General features: G+C 47.4%; 1 protein-coding gene across 1 annotated transcript in view; it reads left to right on the top strand.

Annotated features, from left to right (window-relative positions):
• LOC119405727 (vasculin-like protein 1) overlaps positions 1–23,051 on the top strand; it is an 88,170-nt gene that overhangs the window by 48,807 nt on the left and 16,312 nt on the right. The window contains exons 9-12 of the mRNA XM_049419488.1: positions 3,331–3,443; positions 5,309–5,454; positions 14,999–15,178; positions 19,850–19,974. Coding sequence (XP_049275445.1) covers positions 3,331–3,443; positions 5,309–5,454; positions 14,999–15,178; positions 19,850–19,974 — 564 coding nt within the window. The remainder of the gene's footprint in view (positions 1–3,330; positions 3,444–5,308; positions 5,455–14,998; positions 15,179–19,849; positions 19,975–23,051) is intronic.

Genomic DNA, 23,051 nt, shown 5'->3' with positions numbered 1-23,051 from the left:
AAACCGAACCTAAGCAAGCACTTGAGGTTCTTGTCTCGTTCTCATTTGTTGATTAATTGTGCTATGGAGCCTGAATTTCTTGCAGAGTTTGATGAAAAGTTCAGCTGCTTTGCAAAACATGCGGAGTTGGACTTCTCGAACCACATCACTGGTGTAACTTCTGCAGCATTGCCTGCTGTGTCTGAAATGGTGGGATAAATGCACACGTCATGTGCTTCCCATCTGGTGGCTGTGTCTGAAGCCTCAATTTGTCAGTGCACTTAAACGCTGAGGTGTCTCCTCGCCGGAGTCTTGGTGTCCTGCAAGCATGTGCATGGCCATCATTCGTTCAAACACCGCTTGGCTCGCATTATGTGTGGAGTTCCACCAAGGCTCGATTGCAGAGCGCAGACGGGGCACACACGACAATAACGATGGGAAAGACAGCACAGAGGTGGAATGATGACATTGTGCTTTGTGTTGTCATCATCTTTGCCATTGTTCTGTGTATGCTGTTCTCGCTTTGTTGCTGGCCCAAATTAATGCTCTTCTGCCAAGTCAGCATTTCTTTAGTGATGCGCTAGTACAGTAAAACCTTGGTGATACGATCATGGCTCGTACGAATTTCAGGGTGATACGAATTTTTCTGTGGTCCCGGCCAAGGCCCATTAGCCTGCAATGTATTGGAGTACGGTTGTTGCGAACTGATTTGGACCCCGTGACGTTTGATACGAACGTATGCTAGCGCACAGGTACGAACAGGTGCGGCCCGCGCTGTCGTGGAAGACGCGGCAGTCACGCGCGGGCGCACGCATGCGTGTTGCGCGACCATCAACGGTGCGTCGTTGCCTCCGAGATAGTGCGCGTGAATATTGGAGGCCTTTAGGCGCCTTCGCGTTTAGGTTATAGATGACGTTGACGTCGTGCTTTTTTTTTCGACGCATTGACGCATGCTCCTGTGCTCGAGGCAGCAGCGCCTTTGTACTATGTTAACGCGTGCCTGCCACGTCGATGCAAGCCATCTCCCCGCAATCAGACGTTATATGAAACAAGACAGAAACTTGGGCTGCGGGTCTCCGCCATGCAGTCCCTGGACGAAGGCCCCAAGAGACGAAGCGGACGGTCTTGGCGAAGGAGCTTGGCCTCCATCTATCGTGTGCAAAGCGCTTCTTAAGTCACTTTCGCCGCAGTACTTTGGTGTCATGCAGAAAAGCAAGCATAGTAAGATTAGGAAGGGGCTACTAGCGGTCACGGGGCACAACACATGTGGTTCAATAATTACACATGCGCGCATGCACCTTATATACGAGTACAAGTATGATCGTTGTCGTTTAAAAACTTTACTGGCAATCATTCAGAGCTGTTCATGACGTCGCTGTGGCCCTGAGAAACACTGAATCAATACGTATGCCAACTTTCTTTTGTCGCATACTAATTTTCCATGTTTTCTGGTGATACGAATTTCAGATGATACGAATATTTTTGGTAACCCCGCGAGATTCGTATCACCGAGGTTTCACTGAACTGCCCTCCAAAACAAGAAACAGTGATCTCCAGTGGAGCATGGTCTTGATGAATTCTGCATATTGACATGCGTACTTTCTTTCCTTTATTTCACGGGGACCGTATTTTTCACTTTCTTGTGACATGCTTTATCGCTCGGCGCAGGCCGCGCTTCAACTTGCATGCTGCTTCGCGAATGACGCCGAGTGTTCTGCAAGCATTGTATGCCTGACGTGTATTTTGTAGTACCTTTCAGAATGTACGCGAGAATCAGTCTAGAACGTACTGCGACGCATGTATAAAAGCTGATGCGTTTCGCTGCCGATCAGTTTAAATTTCGACTATCGACGACCATACTAGCCGCTGTCATTTTGCAGTGTGATCCACTTGCTTTGCTAGGCACAGTTTCACCCACTAAACAGTTCAACTTTCAACACTTTGGATTTTGCATCCTTCATCATTACGACCATGTGAAAATACGCAGTTCTGTGAGCCCTTGTGCATGTGTATGAAAAAAAGGAAAACTTATCACGTACTGAAAGAATAACCGTCGTTTTGCTTGCTTGTTCTCTTTCCTGAAAACAATGCACTTGTTGCTTTCCCGAAAAGGATGCTTTGTCACGCTCTTGAATGTGCACGCCATTTGTGGCCTTGGAGTACAATTTGTGTAGCATTAAGGAATTGGAAGGCACGCAAGAAACTTCACTATACTCCATCTCAGAAGTACTACCTTGAAGCACTGTGGAAGCTGCAGGGCTTCTTAGCTAATGGGAAACGCCGAAAGCCCCTCACGATGTATTCATTTGCGCCGCGTCGTCTGCTCGTCGTCTGCTGGGCGTTTCTTTGGCGTCGGCTCGCCTGCTTTTTCGGTACTTGCTCTCCGCAGTTGGCATAGGCTGTTTTCACGCCTGAAAATGTAAATAAATAAATAGGGCGAATAACTCCCCCCGCCCTGCCCCCATCTACACGTACTGTGGCTATTTTAACGTTACGTATATTACAGCATTCGCGAAGCGTGTATCATTATATCTTCCAGCTAAAATCACTAAGGCTCAGTTATGGTACTGCTAAAAGTAGCTTGATACTGACGACCCGACAGCTCAATATTCAGTTCCCGTTACAGTTTGTGGGTGCCTCAATGTGTAACTACGACTGCTTGTTGGTTGTCTACTACATCGTCAATGATGTGGTCCATTTGCTTCATCTTCTTCCTCAGCCACATGTTTAACATATAGTTCTTCCACGTCTGTTGACTTACTTGTGCTATGGCATCTGCAACATGTTTCTTCAGCTCTTCCATTTTAAATGCCCGGTTCGCAGAAGCCACAAAATGCTTCATGTCGCTCCACACCAGCTCTATGGGATTGAGCTGGCAGTGATACGGTGGTAGCCTTAAAACAAGGTGTCCGGCTGCAGCAGCAATACAGTCAATACGATATGAATTGCCATCTACTTTCAGAGTCTGAATAAGCTACATCAGCTCTGCATTTACCATATCGTCACTCCACGGAAGCCCCTTTTCTGAAAGCCACGCCTGCATTTCCCTTTTGAGGTAACTAATGCGGGCAACCTTTTCTTGCCTCACGGAGTGATACGGAGCGTTGTCGAGGACAATCACGCTGTTCGGAGGACGGCGTGGCAGTAGAGGTTTTTCGAACCATTTTTCATAGTGGGGGCCGTCCATCTCTTCGTGATAGTGTTCTGTGCCCTTTTTCGCTTGAAATATTTCTCCAGCACCTTGCACAAAGCCATTCTCGTTTCCGCAGTGCATCACGATCAGTCGGGCTCCCTTGCGGCTTGGGTTCTGCAGGCCAACTGAAAGTCCGGCTTTTTTTGCTTGTTCCGCAGTTTTGACACTTTCGACCCATATCTTATCTGTTGTGTGCCCTACATTAACCCATGTTTCATCAGTGTAGAAAATGGGCTGTTTGCCGTAAGTGCTTGCGTTGGCACTGAACTATGTGAGTTGCCTCAGTCAGTAAGGAGGGCGTTGCGGACCGTTTTTTAAACCGAAAACATATCTTCCTCAGCATGCGATGCATGGTTGCGGGTGAAGGCAGAGTTTCATCCTCGTTGAACTGAAAGGAAAGCTTTTGCACCGTGGGAATGACATTCCTCTTGAAATGATCATGCACTGCTTGTCACAGCACACTTAAGGAGAGACGTGGCACTTTAAAACATTTTTTAAAATTCTTGATCGATTTTGATGGAACTTGCAGAGTTTCAGAATGTTTGTGTGCTGAGTTCAAATATGCAATTGCTTTTTTCCTATGATAAGTAGTTTCCAGGATATCACAAACACCTACTTCTTTGCTTAAGGCCTAATTAGCTAATTAACCACAATCTGCACACCAATGTACAATCCACAGAATACATTGAGAATGTTTGTAGTGTGTCGAAAAGTATAAATCATTGCTTTAGGACATTTCCAAGCAGAGTTGTGGGCTGTTGCACCCAATCTAAAAAATGCTCCAATTGATACTCAAAACAAAACCTTGATTTAGAACATTTTCTTAAGAAAGTACTATAACAAAATTTGCCTTACGACACATCGCATCTATTTATCTTAGAAGTGAAAAAGAAATCGCAATGATAACCCAGACAGAACAAAAGATATTGCTCCTCCATTACAGGAAGAGCATGAAAAATTGTTTGCCGTTTACCCTCAATTTAAAGGGCAGGATGCACGGTTTTGGTTTTTTAAAGTAAGATGTGGATGGAAGACAACGGTATGAAGCAATGAAAATTTGTAACTAGGTGCACAATGATGTCAGGAACGTGAGGAGATGGCCAGCGAAAACTGGATTTTTTGGTTGATTTTCACTCCCTAAGTGCCACGTCCCCCCTTAAGTCAAAATCGTTGAGTTCCTTTCTCCGTTCGTGTCCTCTGCTGCCACGCAAGAACCTCTTCGGGGATGCCACCTCGCCATTTCTCCGATGTTCAGAAACCCATTTGTAGACGGAGCGTTTGCTGGCGTTTGTGAGAAACGCGGTTCTTTTTATGACAGCGTTCATACTTGCACTTTCACCAAGTTCTTTTTCACCGCTCCAAACACATTAAGCACCACTAACCTTGCTTCTTTTGGAAAACGGTTGATTTTTGTGTTGTAGCACTCTGCAGAATCATTTGACGCACCTTCAGCGGCCATCGCGCACTGGTCTTTAGCGGAAGAGCAAATTATCGGCGCAGCAAACAATTTTAGGCATTCGGGGCGTCTCTCATCGTGGACGCATCACCAGCGCTAATGTTGTCTCGCCATCTGCTATGTTTACATCAAACCAATTTTACGGTTCAGCACCACCTTGGTAGTCCTAGCAGCATGTAAACAAAGGAGTGATCTAAATAATAGCAACAAAATATACCTGATGCCTTGCCATCAGCGTTGGATGAGACTAAGCGATGACAGGTTATACCACTTATTTTTTGCTGCCTGGGTAAAGAGCCAGTAAAAAGCATGATTTCTGTATGGGAACTGCCATGTTGCTATACGTCATCGCGGTTAGGAAGGTTATTACGATTACCAGCTGATAATTGCTACAATAATTCAGAGTTTGCGAAGTACATGCCTAACGTACTTCGTATCGCTGTAATGCATCATGCAAGAAGCACAGCTAAAGCCCTTGTATATGATTAATAATGAAACAGTTATGCCCGAAACTATATTATATGCTGCGCAAGAGTACTGCCTGTGTACTCCTCGTAGCTTCGGTAGTGCTGCAAGGTAATTGCGAGATGGAGTTTAGTTTGGAAACAAGATAGGTCTTACAAAGGGTGTCAACTTAGTGTTATGATTGACAGCTCAGCTTGGATCTTCTTTTCGTGCAGGCGTGTTGCCCTCTGTCGTGTCGGCAGTCGGAGCCCTCAGCCCCAAGCTGGGCCGCCCTGCCAACCTGACTGGCCCCTCGCCAGCCATCAAGACTGTGTCGGCCTCGCAGAACTCCCTTTACAAGGCTCTGCTGCCGTCAAACAAGGTGAGCTTGCACACCGCTTATTGGCACAGTCCTCTGTTTTCTATATTCTCATGTTGCGATTGGGAGGAACACTGCAACCAGAAGCGAAAGTTGTAGAATGAACTCTTTATTGGGCATATGTGAGGTAGTCAGAGGCTTGCTTATGCACCCCGTTTTGCTAATATAGATATGCCAAGCCCTAACAGTAAGATGCATTTCTTCAGTCTTATGACTGCATAAAACTGAACTTAAGGAAATTTCCTAAAATTTTGCAAATACACAGTTTCTCTTCTACCGTATCCATGTCAGCATGGCTAACTTTTTCTACAGAGCACACTATTTGGTAATAAGAAACAACTTATCTCCTTGAGCTCCCTCCAGGTCTTGGGAGGTTACAACAGCTGTACTTGGTAGCTCGGGTCAGGGGCGTAGCCAAGAGGGGGTTGGGGGTTCAACCCCCCCCCCCCCCCAACCAGAAATTTTCCAATTTTGGTTGCGTATATATACACGCACACATACATACGCACGCATGAACATACATAAAGTATGGTTGAACCCCCCCCCCCCCCCCCGAAAGAAATTTCTGGCTACGCCTCTGGCTCGGACAGTGTCAGTCATGAAATACGAGCTGGTGGGCGCATTCTCTTGTAAGAGCAGCCTGGCCCTAAGCTTCGAGCGCTTGTGTGTTTGAGAAGCATTGACTGTTTGGCCAGTTGGTGCATAATTGTAAAATCATTAGGCGAAACAAAACACAGTACTAATGTAACCAACAGACACTGAAGCTAAGGAACGTGTAGGGGACATTACTTATAGCTTTTAACTGTAGCGTATACAGTTCTCCCGTGAAGACGAACTCGTTTAAGACGAATTCTCGCTTATGCCGAACAGCTTGGGAATGTTTGTTTGTTCGGTTTTACCCAATGCAAAAAAAAAAAAAAATCGGCTTAACACGAACAGCCTTGCACCTACAGATCTTCTGTTATGGTGGTGGTCCCACTCCGGCGGCACCCGCTCTGCGTTTTAGTTATGGTTTGCTGACGCACTGTGCTCATCGGATTGATGTGAATTGTGTTGCATTAGAAAGCTTACGTTCTCCGCTTGCTGATGACGACTGGTATTATCGCCTAATCTGAAGTGTTTTTTCAGGGCAATGAAAACAGTGTGAGCAAAAAACAGTGTTTTTTCTGCACAAGCCTCCATTGTACTGCGAGTATCACAAAACTGTTCAACATAATTAAATGCAATTTACTGTCTTTTAATGAAGCGTTACTTAAAGTTTTTGTGAAGGGATATTGCATGTAAAGCAATAAAATAACTTCCTCTTTTTAATATAGAACAACATTATTTCGCTTATTCTCGCTTATGCTGAATGACATGGGACCGTTTGTTTGGTTTCCCATAGACTCGATGCAAAAAAATTCGCTTAAGGGGGGGACACTGCACCTGAAAACTTTTTAAAAATTCTTTAACGATCAAAATGAAACTATCCGAGTTTATGTATGTTTGTGTTCAGATTTCAAATGCACAATTTTTTTCCTTGTACAATATGTAGTTTTTAAATTCCAGGTGCCATTTTGGGAGCTATAGTTTGCCTAAACGGAGAGAGTTGCAAAGTAATCAAGCACATCAGGATGACCTGGAATGAGTACAGAGTGCAAGAAAACAAGAATGGATGTTCTAAGCCCATTTGAACAAAATTGGTGGTACAGTAAAAGCTCGTTAATTCGACACCCGTTAATTCGGAAATTCGGATAATTCGGACGGCTCTATTGGTCCCAGCCGAAGTGCATGTTAATCTATGGGACCAAACCTTCGTTAATTCGTCCGAATAGGGCTCCGCACCGCTTAATTCGGACAAATGTTGACGGCTGCCGCTACACAAAAGTGTGGTAAGGCAGCGCTGGCACCACTGGAGCGAAACCGAAACCTGAGTGACATCGCCATCGTCATCAACTAGTGGGGGCGATCGCAGCGTCACCGAGCGTCGGCGTCTTCTTTCTTCGCTCCACTGTGCCTCCGACGCCATTTTCCCCTGTGTTGTGTCGGCACCGTCTCTTCTTGTGGAGTTCTCTTTTTTTCCCCGTTGTGACCGCGTTTACATGTGAGGCCCGAGCATGCGGCAGTAGCTGACGATGGCATCGGCGAGGTGTCAGCCGAGTCCACCGACGATGACTGCCCGACCTTCGATGCTGTCCTTCCCTCAGATATGAACCTTCAGGACTACATCGCGATTGATGATTGTGTCGCCACGACTGCTCTCCTGCCCGATCAAGAAAGTATTAATGATGTCGCGAACTCATCGCACCTCACGGGAAGTCTCGGAGGCTCTTTTGATATTAGAGGACGTTTGCCTGAGCACTTCCAACAGTTTGCGTGCTGTTGGCCATTTGGAAGAGTTAAGAAAAATTGTAATGTCAGCCAGAATCTGCGCGAAAACGCAGACTTACAAAATACTTCAGCAAATAAAGGTATGCTTCTCCAACTTGATTTTTATTGCGATAGCAATTATATGGACAGTCTCGGCTGGATTTTGCCGTCGCCGCCGTCATGCACTGTATGTGTATAAGTATGTATATATATATAAAAGCCCCAAAGAAAAATAATTCAGAAAAATGCTTCCGAAGCGCGGAATCGAACCAGGGACCTCTTGCTCCGCAGTGAGTGGCGCTATCCACTACGCCACAAAACGCAGATCCTCCACGTAGCTAACGGCGAGCGTTATATACATACCCTTTACCGCTGGACGGACTCAGAGACGGCAGGCGATAATAAGCGTTTCTTCATTACCAGCGAGATGGCGCTAGCAGCGCGACGGGCGCATTTAAAAGTCGTCGTCGAGCTCGCTCGCTTCTTATATTTGCGCAGCGAGAACATTGCCCTTCCGTTGTCTGCTCGCGCGGTTTTCTTGCGGTGAGGGGAAGAGGAATGTTTCACGCTTTCACCGTGATGTCCGCGCTCATGTTACCGAGCGTACGAAAGTCACTCGAGCTGAAGGGACGCCGCTAAACGAACAAACAGAAGATGAGCGCGAACTATCAAGTGTCACAGCTCGACAGTTGAAGCACGCTAGTTTCCTTCGCTGCTTCGGCCGCCTTTGCAACAGGAACGCTGTTCAAACTGAGAGCATCCATTGGCAAGCCTCACTTCGTATAGCATTAATTTCTTGCTATTGCATTCATTGCTTCGCCCTTGCGGCGAAACTGTGACTTTTTTAATGTTGTTTTTCCTGTTCATTCGTTAATTCGGCATTCGGTTAATTCGGACATTTTTTCCGGTCCCGTGAAATCCGAATTAATGAGCTTTTACTGTATGTTGAATATTTATGGTTGAAATCCCAGCTTGGCATAAACTCATTTGGAATGTTTGTCTCATAACTTTGTTCAAATGGGTTTAGAACATCCATTCTTGTTTTCTTGCATTCTGTACTCATTCCAGGTCATTCTGATGTGCTCAATTACTTTGTAACTCTCTCAGTTTAGGCAAACTGTGGCTCCCAGAAGCGTATGAAATGTTTGATATTTTAGAAACTACATGTTATTCTGGAAAAATAATTGCATATTTGAAATCTTCACACAGATATGATAAACTAAGCAAGTTTCATCTCATTGACAAAAAATTTTAAAAAATTTCAGGACCCATGTACCCACTTAAGACGAACCGCCTAACTGTACTCTGTGGGGTCTGAGCGATAAAACCGCCGCCTCCCTCGGAACACACGGAGACAGTTCACGCGGTCGTGCAACAAAACGTGGAGGTTTATTAAAACAATTCTTTACATAAGGCGAGCTCGCCGGCCGAATTTGTAACACGTAACAATGAATACTAGAAAACATATCACACACTCAAGACAATGTAAGACATACAATACAATATAACATAAGACATAGATAAGACATAAAATAAGACAACATAATACAATACAAATGCGAAGGCGGCGCCGCAGATGCATGACTCACCACGAGGGCCCGAGGGAAGCTAGCCGCGGTACCGTCCCCCACGGACCCCAGCGTGGCCGTCGACCATCCGCGCGCGCTGCCACACCCCAAAAAAGAGACTCACTGCCGTTTCTATGCGCCGGCCTGAATTCTCTACGGCGGCGATGCCGGCGCCACCGCGCTAAACTCGGGTTACAGCGCCAGCGCATCCCTGACCTTGGACGAACATCTCCGCTTACGCCAAAGCACGTGTGTTCCAAACACAGCGGCTGCGCCCAAGTTACGGCAGTCGCCTTTACAGGGTGATATAGCACCCCCACATCCCCCCAACCTTAAATCAAACACATATCCCGGAAAACTTAAAAAACAAAACAGCTACAGAAGCTCTACGAAAGAACAGGTGGCATAAATGTCCCTACAGAATGTCTGTGCACTTCGACACAGCCGCTGGCTGACACCGCTGCGCTGGCTTGACGTCAGTCCCGGAACCGCAAACTTAACGTGGCCGTCGGTGCGAGAGAACGTTGCTCGCGCAGGCACGTCTTCTGGTTGCGGGCAGCACTCAACGAGGGCGCCGATTTGAAGGCAGCTCTGCAGGTCACGGGCATGTCGGCCAGCGGTGAAGACGATGTGCAGCAGACAGCCAGCCGCGGGTTACAACTCCCACTGCGTACACACTCGAAAGAACGGTGCAGTCCGGCTAGCAATGACATCAGCGGTGACTGAGACGACAAATGCAAGTGAACGGTTGCCTTTCTTAGATTAATAGTGCACGCAAGCTAAAACGAGGGAAGCAGAGTGCAACAACTCAACGCCACGATCCAGTGGGTTGTGTCCCGCGTGCAACAGGCAGCTAAGCAGAGCCTTACGCCTAACGACTCGCTCGACAACAACCGGCATCCAAAACAAGCACTCACACAGGCGCAGAAGAAGCAGCCGCGAGGAGACATCAGCTCTGTGAGGTGGCCCTACGCGCTCGCTGCACACAGCAGCTTACCGAGCGATCGGCGCCCACTGTCCCGGACGATGTCACGACGCCCCGGCGTCGAGCCGCAATGCCAGCAGCAACGACACCCGTGGCCCCTGGCCACCCGGCTACACAAGCCGCGACTCCCAGAGTCAAAGAGACAGAAGAAACTACCGTATTTACTCGCATAATTTGCGCACTTTTTTTCGCGAATTTGAAGCTCCGAAAAGGGGGGTGCGCAAATTACGCGGAGATTTCGCAAGCACATCTGAAATAATGCACAATATATAGTCCTAACACGCGCGATATAATACATTAAAGAAGAAAATAAATTATAGCGCAAACGAAGGGTTTTTAACAGAATTAGCACGTACTTTAACCAGCCAGATTTGGTCATGCAAGGTCTAGTCAGAATCACTGATTGAGAAGTCCGACTGAGAATCATCGCCGCGGCCGCTCTCACCGCCCTCCCAAAGCGCATCGCCCTTGGTTCCATCGAGTGCATTGAGGCGTCTTCTTGAAGCTCTTCGCGACAATGCTGGAAGTAACGAGGTGCCACGGCACGGCGATATTGGTGGGCCTAAGCTCTCGTACATATTTGAAAAGGTATTCAACGGCAGGAAACTTTCCATGCTTCGGTCCTCGGAACGGTCTCCTTCCCGGTCTTGTATTAAAAAGCGAACTCTTCTGCGGCACGGTTCCAGTTTCCTTAGGCAAATTTTATAACAGTGAGCTAGAATTTTGCTGAATAGTTATTGTAGCCCAGCGCAAGAGAACAGTGAAAACGCAACTGGCTGATCGCGAAACCTAAACTTCCGAAATCAGCGAAGGCTGCGTCGCAATGCGGACGCAGAGGAGGAGGGTCAGCGAGGGGAAATGTTGGCGTGACTGGCCCTCGAACGCCTCCGATGCAGAAAGTAGTCCGTGCCGTGTCGCGTGCATGCATTCTCACGGCGAGAGAACGCTCGAACAGTTCCGACAACCCGTGAACAGGTTTGGGTGTTCGGGTACGGTTGGTACGGTCTTGGCGGTTTCCGGAGAATAGAACGAAGTAATCGGAAGAAGGGACTTCGCACTCGCAGCCTGTCTTGTGTATGACTGCGCTCGCCTGCTCGGTGAGGGCCGCGGGGGCACGCCCGTCCAAAGTTTCCCCGTGCGCGCGCGCCGGCGAGCTGGCTCGAGCGGGACGGGGAGCGCAAAATATGCGAGTAAATGTTTTTTTTAGCAAAGCTAGCTAAATATTAGGGGTGCGCAAATTATGCGAGGGCACAAACGATGCGGGTAAATACGGTATTTACAGAAAAACTCGGACAACCTACGAGGCTTCCGTACTCACTCGCTTCGGGCTTGCCTACAATCCACGTGCTCTATGCCGCGCTCTCCCAGAATGCGGACCATGTGACTCGTACCGACACTCAACGACCTTCTTAAAAATAAAAATGAACCTCTTGCGAACACAAAAAATCCTTAGCATGCCGACAAGTTCAAACACGCCACAGCAACCGATCTCCTCGCTCTCAAGAAAGCACGCCGCCGACGCTGGCGATGAAAATCCCCCCCTTAGGCTTACTCTAACCTGGCTCACACAAATGCCGCTCCGAACCGCGAAAACTCGTCCGATGCCCTGAGAGCCCCACGTTGGGCAGCCAGTGTGGGATCTGATGCGACATACCGCCGCCGCCCTCGGAACACACGGGGACAGTTCACGCGGTCGGGCAACAAAACATGGAGGTTTATTAAAACACTTCTTTACATAAGGCGAGCTCGCCGGCCGAATTAGTAACACGTAACATGTAACACGCTAAACTTATACGCTGACAATGAATACTGGGAAACAACACGCACACTCAAGACAATGTAAGACATACAATACAATATAACATAAGACATAGATAAGACATAAATTAAGACAGCATAATACTATACAAATGCGAAGGCGGCGCCGCAGATGCACGACTCACCACGAGGGCCCGAGGGAAGCGAGCTGCGGTACCGTCCCCCACGGACCCCAGCGTGGCCGTCGTCCATCCGCGTGCGCTGCCACACCCCAAAAAAGAGACTTACTGCCGTTTCTATGCGCCGGCCTGAATTCTCTGCGGCGGCGATGCCGGTGCCACCGCGCTAAACTCGCGTTACAGCGCCAGCGCATCCCTGACCTTGGACGAATGTCTCTGCTTACGCTAAAGCACGTGCGTTTCAAACACAGCGGCCGCGCCCAAGTTACGGCAGTCGCCTTTACAGGGTGATATAGCACCCCCACAACTCTTCTGTTAAAGGGGTCATGAATCACTTTTCCAAGTGATGATCTGATGACCTCAGTATCGGAGTTTACTGCCTCCCGAATCGATTGCTGCAAAAATTTCTCGAATCCATCAAGAATGAGCGGAGGTACAGGAGTTTGGCGCACGCTCTCATTGATTTCTCTCTTTTTCTCGTGCCGACGATTGCACAGGGAGGGATGTCACAGGGGAAAGAAGTTATGTCAGCGCGCATCATGAAACGCGATCGCTCTCCCGCTGTGATTCGCGTGCGCGAGTGTGGCTACAGTGTACTGAGGAGTGCGGTGCCAGCAAGTGGCGGCACCCCGTGGAAAGAAGCGCGTGTGATCCGAACGCCGCTCTCGATTTAAGTCTGCTATCGGCCAATGAGGATGCTATGTCTTTTGTGACGTGGAGATGCAGATCGCGACGTCAATGGGCAGACGCCCCGCCCACCGACGAGAGTGAGAACTGGCCTCTGTTTGAAAAGAGGGCGCGTGAGAAAACAGCAACTTCACGTTCAGCTTGTAGCCTTTACGTGGCACGTACGACTGCAATATTTGGCTGAGCAGTTCATAGCCGTGTCAGCTTTCCGCAGGATGTGTTTTTTCAACAAGCCCAAGGGGTGCTTCATGACCCCTTTAAAGGGCCCCTAAACCACCCGTAGGTCGAAATTTAGTTGTGGTGTGACAGTTGTGCACGAGTCTACAACGGGCACATAGCCTTGAGAATTTTTCAAAACGGTGCCGTAATAGCAGAGTTCACACGTGTTTGATGATCGAAACACTGCGATCGCTTGTTTCGTTCCTTCCTACACTACCGTCCGCTCGTCGGCTGGTCTCTCACAAAGCCTTTTTGCCCTCCTCACCGAGTGCCCCTCCCAATCTCACGTGGCATACCATCATCGCTGATGTGCTTGTCGAAAGAGCGAGCACTTCCGGTTGCCGCGATTCCATGAACTCCTTCTGGATCAAACCAGGCAAGAACACTGGAACACAGTTGCCTATCAAGTTACTCCCTCAACTAAATTATTTTTGTGTCTTTTTTCTTTAATGTAAGGTACTTTATTCATTGTTTTGAACTAACATATCTGCATGCACCTAGGTATGTTGCAGATTCTTTTTTCGGGGGGGCTTCTGATAAGATAAACGATTCTTCATAGTCCCTTTGAGTTCGTCTTAAAGGGAGTCCGCTGTATTTGTTACATAAATGGAAATTATGCCATGCTTTTCAGGCCCGTATGCCATCGTGCACGAACAAACAAGGAAGGAAATGCAAACATTACTACGAGGCTGCCGAGTCACTTCGCATTCTCATTTTGAAAAACACTATGCCCGCGCGTTAAAACCTGCGGATCGCGCGTCAAATATACTGGTGCACTGAAAAGCGCTGCGCAACAAATTAGATCAACGCAATGGCATAATACCGCCTTTTCGTCACCTCGCGCGACAAGAGGTCGGAACTTGTTAAAATGCGGCCGAAAAATGATCAATATTTGTTAGGAAAAATGCACTTTCTGGGCTTCGGCGCGGCGCAGCGTTCAATATAGCGGATGTTTCGCGGTGCGGGAGTTCGATATACGTGCGCACCAGCCCCATACTTTGCATGGGAAATTCAAGGGGATTTCTCAACTGTTCGATATAGCCAATAATTCGATAGATCTGAGTTCGGTATATCCGGGATCGGACTGTACTAGCGCGTACCTCATGCAAGAATTCCAAAGTAAAGATGTGTTGCAATTGTGCGAAAAACAAAAGCAGTGGCAACCAGAGACGTTTATATTAATGCAAGTGGACTTTCGTGTGCCTGTCACGCAGGCCAACGTGGAGAGGCCATTCTCGGCATTGAAGTTTGTTTTATCAGAACAGCGGTCTTGCACATCAGAGAGTACGCTTGATGACATGCTGCTTTTGAAATCGTGCTCACTCCCTTGACACAAAGCATCGTGCCTGCTCAAAATATTCGTAACTGACTTCTGAGAAAATAATTACTATGACTTTGAAGGGTACTGGTTTGTTCTAGTTTGTAAGAATTCGTGGTATAGTTACTTCTGCTCTGAAGAACGTGGGAATAACATGTTTTACCTCTTTCCCACTTTTTTAAGAGGAGCGCAAGTAACTATACCACAAATCCAGTGTTTTTTATCGTTCCTTTAACTTCAAATGTTTGCATACAAATAACTGTTACAAATCGTTACAGAAAATGTTTTTTTCGTTCCGGAACAGAAACGGAGCGGAACTTTTTGCAGTGGAACGAAACTAAAACCGAAACGAAAAACATTTCATTCAGACATCCTGCACAGGAGGACAGGAGGAAACGAAGAGTGTCAATCCTGTGAACAATGTTTCTTCCTGTACTGTGTTTTGTTTCGCTCAACGATTTCAGAGTGCGTGTTTTACATGCAGAAAAGCCAGGTGGGCCACGCCATGGAGATCCTGGTGAAGCACCCCAAGACCAAGGGCAACAAGGGGGACTTCCTGAAGGCACTGCGTTCTGCTGACGGCAAGGAGGACGAGGCAGCGACTGCCAAGGGTGCAGGTGGGGACACCATGGACCTGCACGACCGCACCAATGGTCACGCCGAGGTAACTGCAACCCCTGTTCGTTTGCGCGTTGGTTGCAATGCAGTCAAGCCTCAGTACGCTTATTCCCCTATCACACGGCACATGTGATGTCATTTGCAGTAAATGACATTCATTTTGAATGTCATTGCAGTCTTGCATTCCTTGTCTACACGGGTATACACCATGGGTTCTCAATCTTTCTTGCCCAGGGGAATCCCAACAGCTTTTCCAGAGTTCCACGGAAACCCCAAACTTTTTTGTGTGATTTTAGCACGAGGAACATCGGGAGCGGGAGCAGAGGGAGGGGAGGGGAGGATGGTCAGTAAGCAATGATGCTTCGGGATGTGCGTAACCACAGCTTGAATGGCGCCACATTGGCCAGTTACATTTCATTTCGAAGGTCATCACTGTGGATGATGCACTCACGATAATACATAGACTTGCGATTCTTCCTCCCCCCACGCCGCTCCGCGGGTTGCTTAAAGTAAAGCCCCTGAAACTACGTAGAGTAGCGACACACTCCTCCTCCGCTCTCGTTCCTCCTCGGTCTCCTCTCCTTCGCACTCTCTTTTCGAACGTGGCGCCACCAGCCCCGCTGCTAGCGCTCCTCGCAGACGACGTCAAGTGCATACCTCCTATACATTTATTTATCTTTGTATAAGAGAGAGAACATTACGCTGAATGTTTCGAATATGTTTGGTGCACTTCACCAAGCTTATACTGGAGAAATCTCAACCGCTGTTGTAAGAGTTCATTGTGTGTTGTGAACTTTATTTTTTGTACTGTTTAGGACTTGCAAAGTGATCCATGCTAGTCATTATTAACATCACTGTGATATACATTTATTATCTTTATGCAAGTGAAATGGCACTACACTGGACGTTTTCAATATATCTGGTGAACTTCAAGCCTATACTGGAGAAATCTCAACCTGCTTTCGTAAGCGTTCGTTGGTTGTTGTGATCTTGAGAAGTTATCAGGACTAGATGTTTTTGTTATCATTGTGATATCCATTTACTTATTGTAAGTGTAATAAAATTAGTCAGTTTTGAAAATTTTAGAGTAAAAAAAATTCCAACTTTGCATGCCAATTTGAGTCCATGAAAAACCTGCGACAGGTCCTGGAAAGTTCTTGAATATCCTTGAATTTTTGCTTTGCAAACCTGTACGAACCCTGCCTAAGCGAGAAGTATACAAGCCCACAATGCCTCAAGAGACAACGCTGCCCACAAACAACAAAGGAACAAGTCCTCACAGTCGACATCTTGGCGATGGCACTTGTGGCATTGTAGCAGACAGCCGCTGTCAAGGCACAAAAAGCAAGAAAAAGCGTAGCCTCCGAGATTTGTGCCTGATAATTGAAAACGCCAAAAATAAGTAATGAGGTTGTAGATCTTGAAGGCCATGCTTTTCCGGCCTGCATGCCATCATGTCGAACAACAAGGAAGGAAATATGAACATTGCAACGAGGCCACCGAGTCGCTTTGTATTTATCGCATTTTGGTGCCCCCGGCAATCGGCCCCTTTGAAAAACATTGCGGCCGCACGTTGCAACCTACAGATTGCGCATCAAACAAGCCGGTGCACTCACAAGTGCTGCGCAACCAACCAGCGCTACCTGCATCCAATGAGGGATCGGCACTTGTTAGAACGCGGCGGAAAAATGATCAATATTTGTTGGGAAAAACTCACTTTCTGGGCTTCAGCACGGCGCAGCGTTCGATATATCGGATGTTTCGCTGAGCAGGGGTTCGATATACGTGCGCACCAGCCCCATACTTTTGCAAGGGAAGTTCAAGGGGATTTTGGAACTGTTCAATATAGCCAATAATTCGATATACAGTAGAACCCCGCTGATACGTTTTTGAAGGGACCGTAGGAAATAAACGTAAGAGACGGGAAACGTAAGAGCCGAAAAACAGGAAAAACGGCAAAATATTTTGTGGTACAGAATTTTATTTCAATTCTTACGAGCAGCACGAAAATTGGCGCGCTCAGCCGCGATCTAGTCGATGGATAGAAACGCGGAGCTTAGGACGGCCTCATCCACAGAAATGTAATCAACGTATGTGATTTTTTTTAACACCAACAGCTGTAGGTATGAAAGAACTAAGCACACGCAATCATGACCGGCACGGCGAGTCCGACCGCGAACCGCACGCACGACCATGCGAGCTCCAACCAGCTCGAACTCCTCCCGTTCTCCGACAAATAACGATGATGATGAATCTACGCCAACGCGATGGCAGAAGTGAATGCCAATCTCAAAGGCCTTGCTTTCGCAAGCAATTAGGTCATACACGCCATGTTTGTGCAATACAAATCTCAAAGGCTGTGCTTTTGTCAATAGTAAATGCCGATCTCAAAGGCCTTGCTTTCGCGAGCAATTACGTCATAGACGCCATCTTTGCAACGCGAATCTCGAAGGCCATGCTTTTGTTTGCATCAATTGAAAGATCCTGTTGCTTGCGCCTCTCATGCGGCTAATATTACGGTAAAACCAGGCCTAGCTGCGTGAAAATGCATCATGGCCGCTCTCTTCGGTAGTCACTCGGTCGGCTCCGAGCGCACTTCGCGACGTATCATACGGGAACGGTCCGACAGTTACGACGTAACAGCGGGGTTCCCAATACATTGTATCCTATGGGAGCTATGCCGGGACCGGCGGAAAACGACGTAACAGCCGGGAAAACGCACCAGTGAGGAACGTAACAGCGGGGTTCTACTGTATCTGAGTTTGATATATCCGGGATCGACTGTATTGCTTTTCTTAACTAGTGCTTCCACATGTTTACAGTAAAATGAATAATACTCTGTTCTGAGCCTTGCTGCATTTTGTTGTACAGCTCAGACCACTTATAACGTAACTGCTTACAGTGCAGTACCGGCTACAATGCGGTTTTTTCTGACTCCCGTTTACTCTTCCATAGAACTCTATGTATACGCATACCGCTTATTGTGCAGACCCCCGAGATGAAAGACCGGTTATAATGCGGCTGCTGGAACATTGTCAGAGATGCGAGGGTGCGAGCGTGCTTCTCAGCGGAGATGCGCCGGTGGGGGAGAGAGCGGCGACGGCATTACAAAGGAGGAGGGGACGCGGAACGAACGAACAAGAAGCGGGGGGAGAAAAAAAAAAGGGATGGCTGTAGGGGACAGCAGCCCGGCGCAGGTGCGTGGTGTGAGGAGGGGGAGCGGTTGCGCGGCCGACGGAGAAGCCTTTGCCCCCTTCGGCCGCCGCTTCGTCGTTGCTTCGTCGTAGAGCGCAGATATCGCGCGTGCAACCTCGATTCCCCCGCAAGTAACAATGCTTTGAGACGCGATTGAGCTTTCGCCTTTGCCACCAACAGGCGGACTTACAAGCTTGAAAGACTTTTTCAGGATAGTTGCCGCGGCTGTTCTCCCGATCGCGAACTGAAACTTCGTTTCGCGCATGATGCCCTCGGTTTAGCTCGCGAGTGCGATCTCTTCTACTTCCGATCTCCGTGTTGCCTTGGGCAAGCTTCTCGCGGTGGCATGCCAAGTTGCAACGCGCATGCTAGACCTAACGAGCGCTAGCTGCCATGTCGGCGGCCGCGGACTACAGAAGTTGCGGTTTGGTGCCGAGTCAGTGAAACATTTTGCAATTGTTGCATTTAGAAGGGGTGACTTACATCTTTTACGAAAACGCGGGCATGCGTGTGAAACACTCGAGTGGTGGTTTGTGGTCGCCACCGTTTTCGACATCGCGGACGCGCAGTGTGTTACCGCGGCGACTTCCCGTGACGGCGCATTTTTTCAGCGTTCTTTATTTCGGCACCGCAGGTCCGCAGACGCTAACAGTTCAACATTTTCAAATGTAAGCAGATGCAAACTTACGCCCCAGTCGCATGCCGCGATAGTCGGAATCGCGCGCCTGCCTGTTGGTCATGTTTTGTACACGTGCAACCTTTCAAAAATGTTGTTTTGGTTATAGTGCGGTACCGCTTATAGTGCGGATATCCGCGACTCCGGCGACTTATGTTATAAGCGGTCTATGCTGTACTCTGAAGCAAATTCTATATGGCAAATCAGTTCTGCGGAAGCATTAAGAAAGGAAAATTGACAACCACCTTTTTGTAGCATGAAGCCACAAGAAAATCCATGCAGATTTCTCAGGAAAGAAACATCAGGCACACAACTAAGGTACTTGCTAGGAGAGCAAAGAGAGCCCATTCGTATAGATTTTCTGGTGGCTTCGTGCTACAAACAGGTAGTTGTCAATTTTCCTTTCTTGAATTCTTTATTGTAATGAAAATATACATACTGTAAAATCCCGAGCAAGCCCCCCCCCCCTGCACTCCAGTCATTTTCACTGCTTTATTCAGTTTTTTTTTCCCGCTTGACGAGGGCTAATAATGACAGTGAATGCATGCCTATTAATGCATTTCATTGGAAGCACGCATGGCTTTCTGCCTCCATCTTGAATTTTGATCTGTGACTGTGCAAGTGCCCCTGCTAGAAATCCTGTCGGATTGTCTTTCACCATAGGGGTTGTGCTTGCTCTGGATTTTATGGTATGCACGTGATTTACTCAATTGTACATCTTTTTTTATCGGATTCGTGACTAGCCCATAGCTATGGTTCCAGCCAGTTTTTTGTTACTTTTTATGTTCTATGCGTGTGCAAATAGAGAATTTGATTTTGAAATACGATTTTGCGTCACCGACGCAGGTGGACAACGGCCCGAGGGGTGACGAAGGTGGTGACTCGGAGCCCTCGACGTGCGACTTGGGAAAGCTGTCGCTCGAGACACCTGAACACCCGCCACTCTCTAGCTCACTGGAGGCGGAGCAGAGGCGAGTATCTACCTGCTGTCGTTACCTATGGTGTTGTACTGCTGTTTTCCCATCATGCTAGTTTCAGTTCCTACTGTACCCTGACATTACGCCACAGTATGAGCTTCTCGTCATGTGCTCGTGCAAGATATCGTTTCGTTTCCACCGCCTCTCCACTTGGTGATGCACAGGCGGTCATTTTGCTTGTTTTGGTACCTGATGTCATCGCAACTAGCCATAAGTCGCCAGAATTGACACTGCAGCCTGACATCATGCTAGTATCGATGTCAGTAGGGGCGGCATGAGGAAATTGACTTTAATGTCAAAATAAAGTACAGTATAACCTCATTACAACAGACCTTCATAGTGAAGAGGATTTTGGTCTGTTGTAAAGGGAGTATGTAAAATCCAAGTACTGTTACAACAAACTTTTATGTAAACACTGCATGGGTATATTATAACCGGACAGCATTACAAGTCACAAACATGGTCAAAGAACGGATTTCTTAACGGGGGCCGAAAAAAAAAATTGCGATTTTTGGAAAATTGCATTTTGAGTGTCTGTAGCTCTTTTTCTATCTAATTCCAAAATACCTTCTCTGAGAACTACGTAAGGTGCTGTAAAAACTTTTGCGTCTGCCAGCTTAGCAAAAATTGTGGAAAAAGCAATAAAACAAAAAAACAGCGTTTTTCAAAATTATAGCTCGGCAACGGCGCAACCGGGCGCCATCATTTTGGGCTCGTCGTAAAGAGCATTTCTTCGTGTTCAAGTTCGCCGTTTCAGCTAGCTCCTCCATTCAGTAACCAGCGTACAAAAAAGACATGTTCGAAGTTCAATTCGAGGCCTCTGATTGGCTGCTTCTGCCGTTGCTCCAGCACCTGCCAGCACGCCTTGCCATTGGTCCGATGCTCGCTTCGGGAGCGTCATCTGCTGCTTGTGCTTCGCGAGGTCACGGTTGTCGAAAATTGCACTACTTAGTGACGCGTTTGCACTCGTTCTGTGTTCACGGGTCAACGATAATTTACAACATAATTCCACTTTAGTTTGGGAGCTGCAAGCGGAAGTTCAATAATCAGATCAGGATAGTGCACCGCACTCGTCGCGAACATCGCAGACGTGCGACTGTGACTCGTTGGACCTGCTCTTAGGGGTTTCGCTTATCAGCACTTCGGAGCTTATGACGAAGGCCACCACAGGACATCTCTTTGTATTCGCGATCGAGCATGACGTACTTTGAACATCAGGCCTCAGGCACCGCGGCCACGCACATCGCAACTGAGCTTTATACTCGATGTCGTGTCTAGGCTTAACTCCGCTCACGGTGCCGATGTACGAGATGAATCCGAACTTTGTGGGCAAGAACATCGCGCTAGTGGACATGCGAAAGCGAACAAGCCGCAATGTCCTTCGTCGCAAGCAATGAATCACATCGCCCGCTGGCTCTTTAGATCCGCGAATGGGCAGTTTGCGCGTCGGCAGGAGATCCCCCGGCTAAGCATGCTGCGCAGTGACTGCTCGGAGAAGCGGTGGCAGTGGCTAGCAATTTCGCGCGTCAGCATCCCCAAGCACGCTGCGCATTGATTTTTTGTCGCTACAGCTAGGCATAGCTGATGATTGACAGACCGGAGATCGGCGGCCTTCGTTCTTAAATCGGTACGACGGTATCTGCGGCGCGCTGTTCCTGTCCCGAAAGAAAGCTAACCGATGTTTGAAGTCAGAAGTTATTGAATTTGGGATGTCCGTGGTAGAAAAGTCCGCTCTAATGGAGTCCTGACCACCTTGCTGGCCTGACATTTTAGTCAGTTATATCCGAATGTCCGTTGTACCGTAATCCGTTGTAAACGAAGCTCAATGAATGGAACAAATATGGAGGTCGGCATAACGCCGCTACTTGGTATGTAGTATCCGAATGTCTGTTGTAAACAGATCCATTGTAATGAGGTTATACTGTATCTCAACAGAATGTACTGAGCTTCACACTTGCTCAGAGCCATCTCTGTATACTGGAGATTTGTATGGCAAAGTAAACTCAGCTTTGAAAATAGGTGTCAGTACCCCTTAAAGCAAGTGAAAGTGTTAGAATGCATTATAGTGTGTCTTTCAGCAATTAATTTTAATTTCAACATAAATAATTATCTAAGTATTGTAGAGTCAGTCATAAGTTATTTCTTCATAAACCGAGTTCAACGACCCACTCAAATAACATGTGAGTTATCTGCTGGCAATGAGCATTGCTTAAAGGTAAAAAAAAAATTTTTGGAATTCCTACTGAAATGACCCATGTCCAACATCTCCTTAACCCATATATGCCCAAACTCAGAAAAAATAACAAAACAAATATTTCTTTTCATAAAAAGTGTACTTCTACCCTCAAAAGAAAGCACAAGTTCTTTATTTACTGCCCAGGTAAACGCAACACTGTTTTTGAAGCCGTCCTATACATAGAGGACACTGGGCATTAGGGGTGCTATATGTGGGTGTGGTAAGCCTTGAAATATTTCACGTGCACACCGACATTGCACTTCTTCCCCTCCATGACGTATTTCACACAAAGCACGCGTTTGTCCGGAGAAAGTGGTCGGCGTGGGGCAGCATGAAAAGCAAGCAATGTCTACGCTTGCACACCTTGAGAATGAGGCCTGCTTCATGTGCCGTAGGTCGCTCTGGTCATCAGCTAAAGAAATAGCGATGTTAGAGTGCATCAAAGAAGCTTAGAATAACAGAGAGCTGAGCTAGTGGGTAAGTATTCATTCTAAAAAGACAGGGCGTGCAAACACGGACACAAGAAAGAAGTCAAGACACCACAAACGCCGCTAACAACTGTTGTTAGTGGCGTTTGTGGTGTCCTGACTTCTTTCTTGTGTCCGTGTTTGCACGCCCTGTCTTTTTAGAATGCATCAAAGAAGCGTCCTATATATAGGACACTGGGCATACAGTCGAACCTGTTTATAACGAACTCGAAAGTGCCGCGAAAACTGGTCGTTGTATCAGTAGTTCGTTGTAAATGGACTCACCCTCAAAAACATGCATTTAGCGACCAAGCCGCTTTTTTTTTCTGCGCATTTTTATTGAAAAGTGCTAACAACTCGTCCGGTGA

The sequence above is a fragment of the Rhipicephalus sanguineus genome, chromosome 9, assembly GCF_013339695.2.
Source record: "Rhipicephalus sanguineus isolate Rsan-2018 chromosome 9, BIME_Rsan_1.4, whole genome shotgun sequence".
NCBI lineage: Eukaryota > Metazoa > Arthropoda > Arachnida > Ixodida > Ixodidae > Rhipicephalus > Rhipicephalus sanguineus.
Note: the sequence above shows the minus strand (reverse complement) of the source record. Positions and strands in the feature narration are given on the sequence as shown.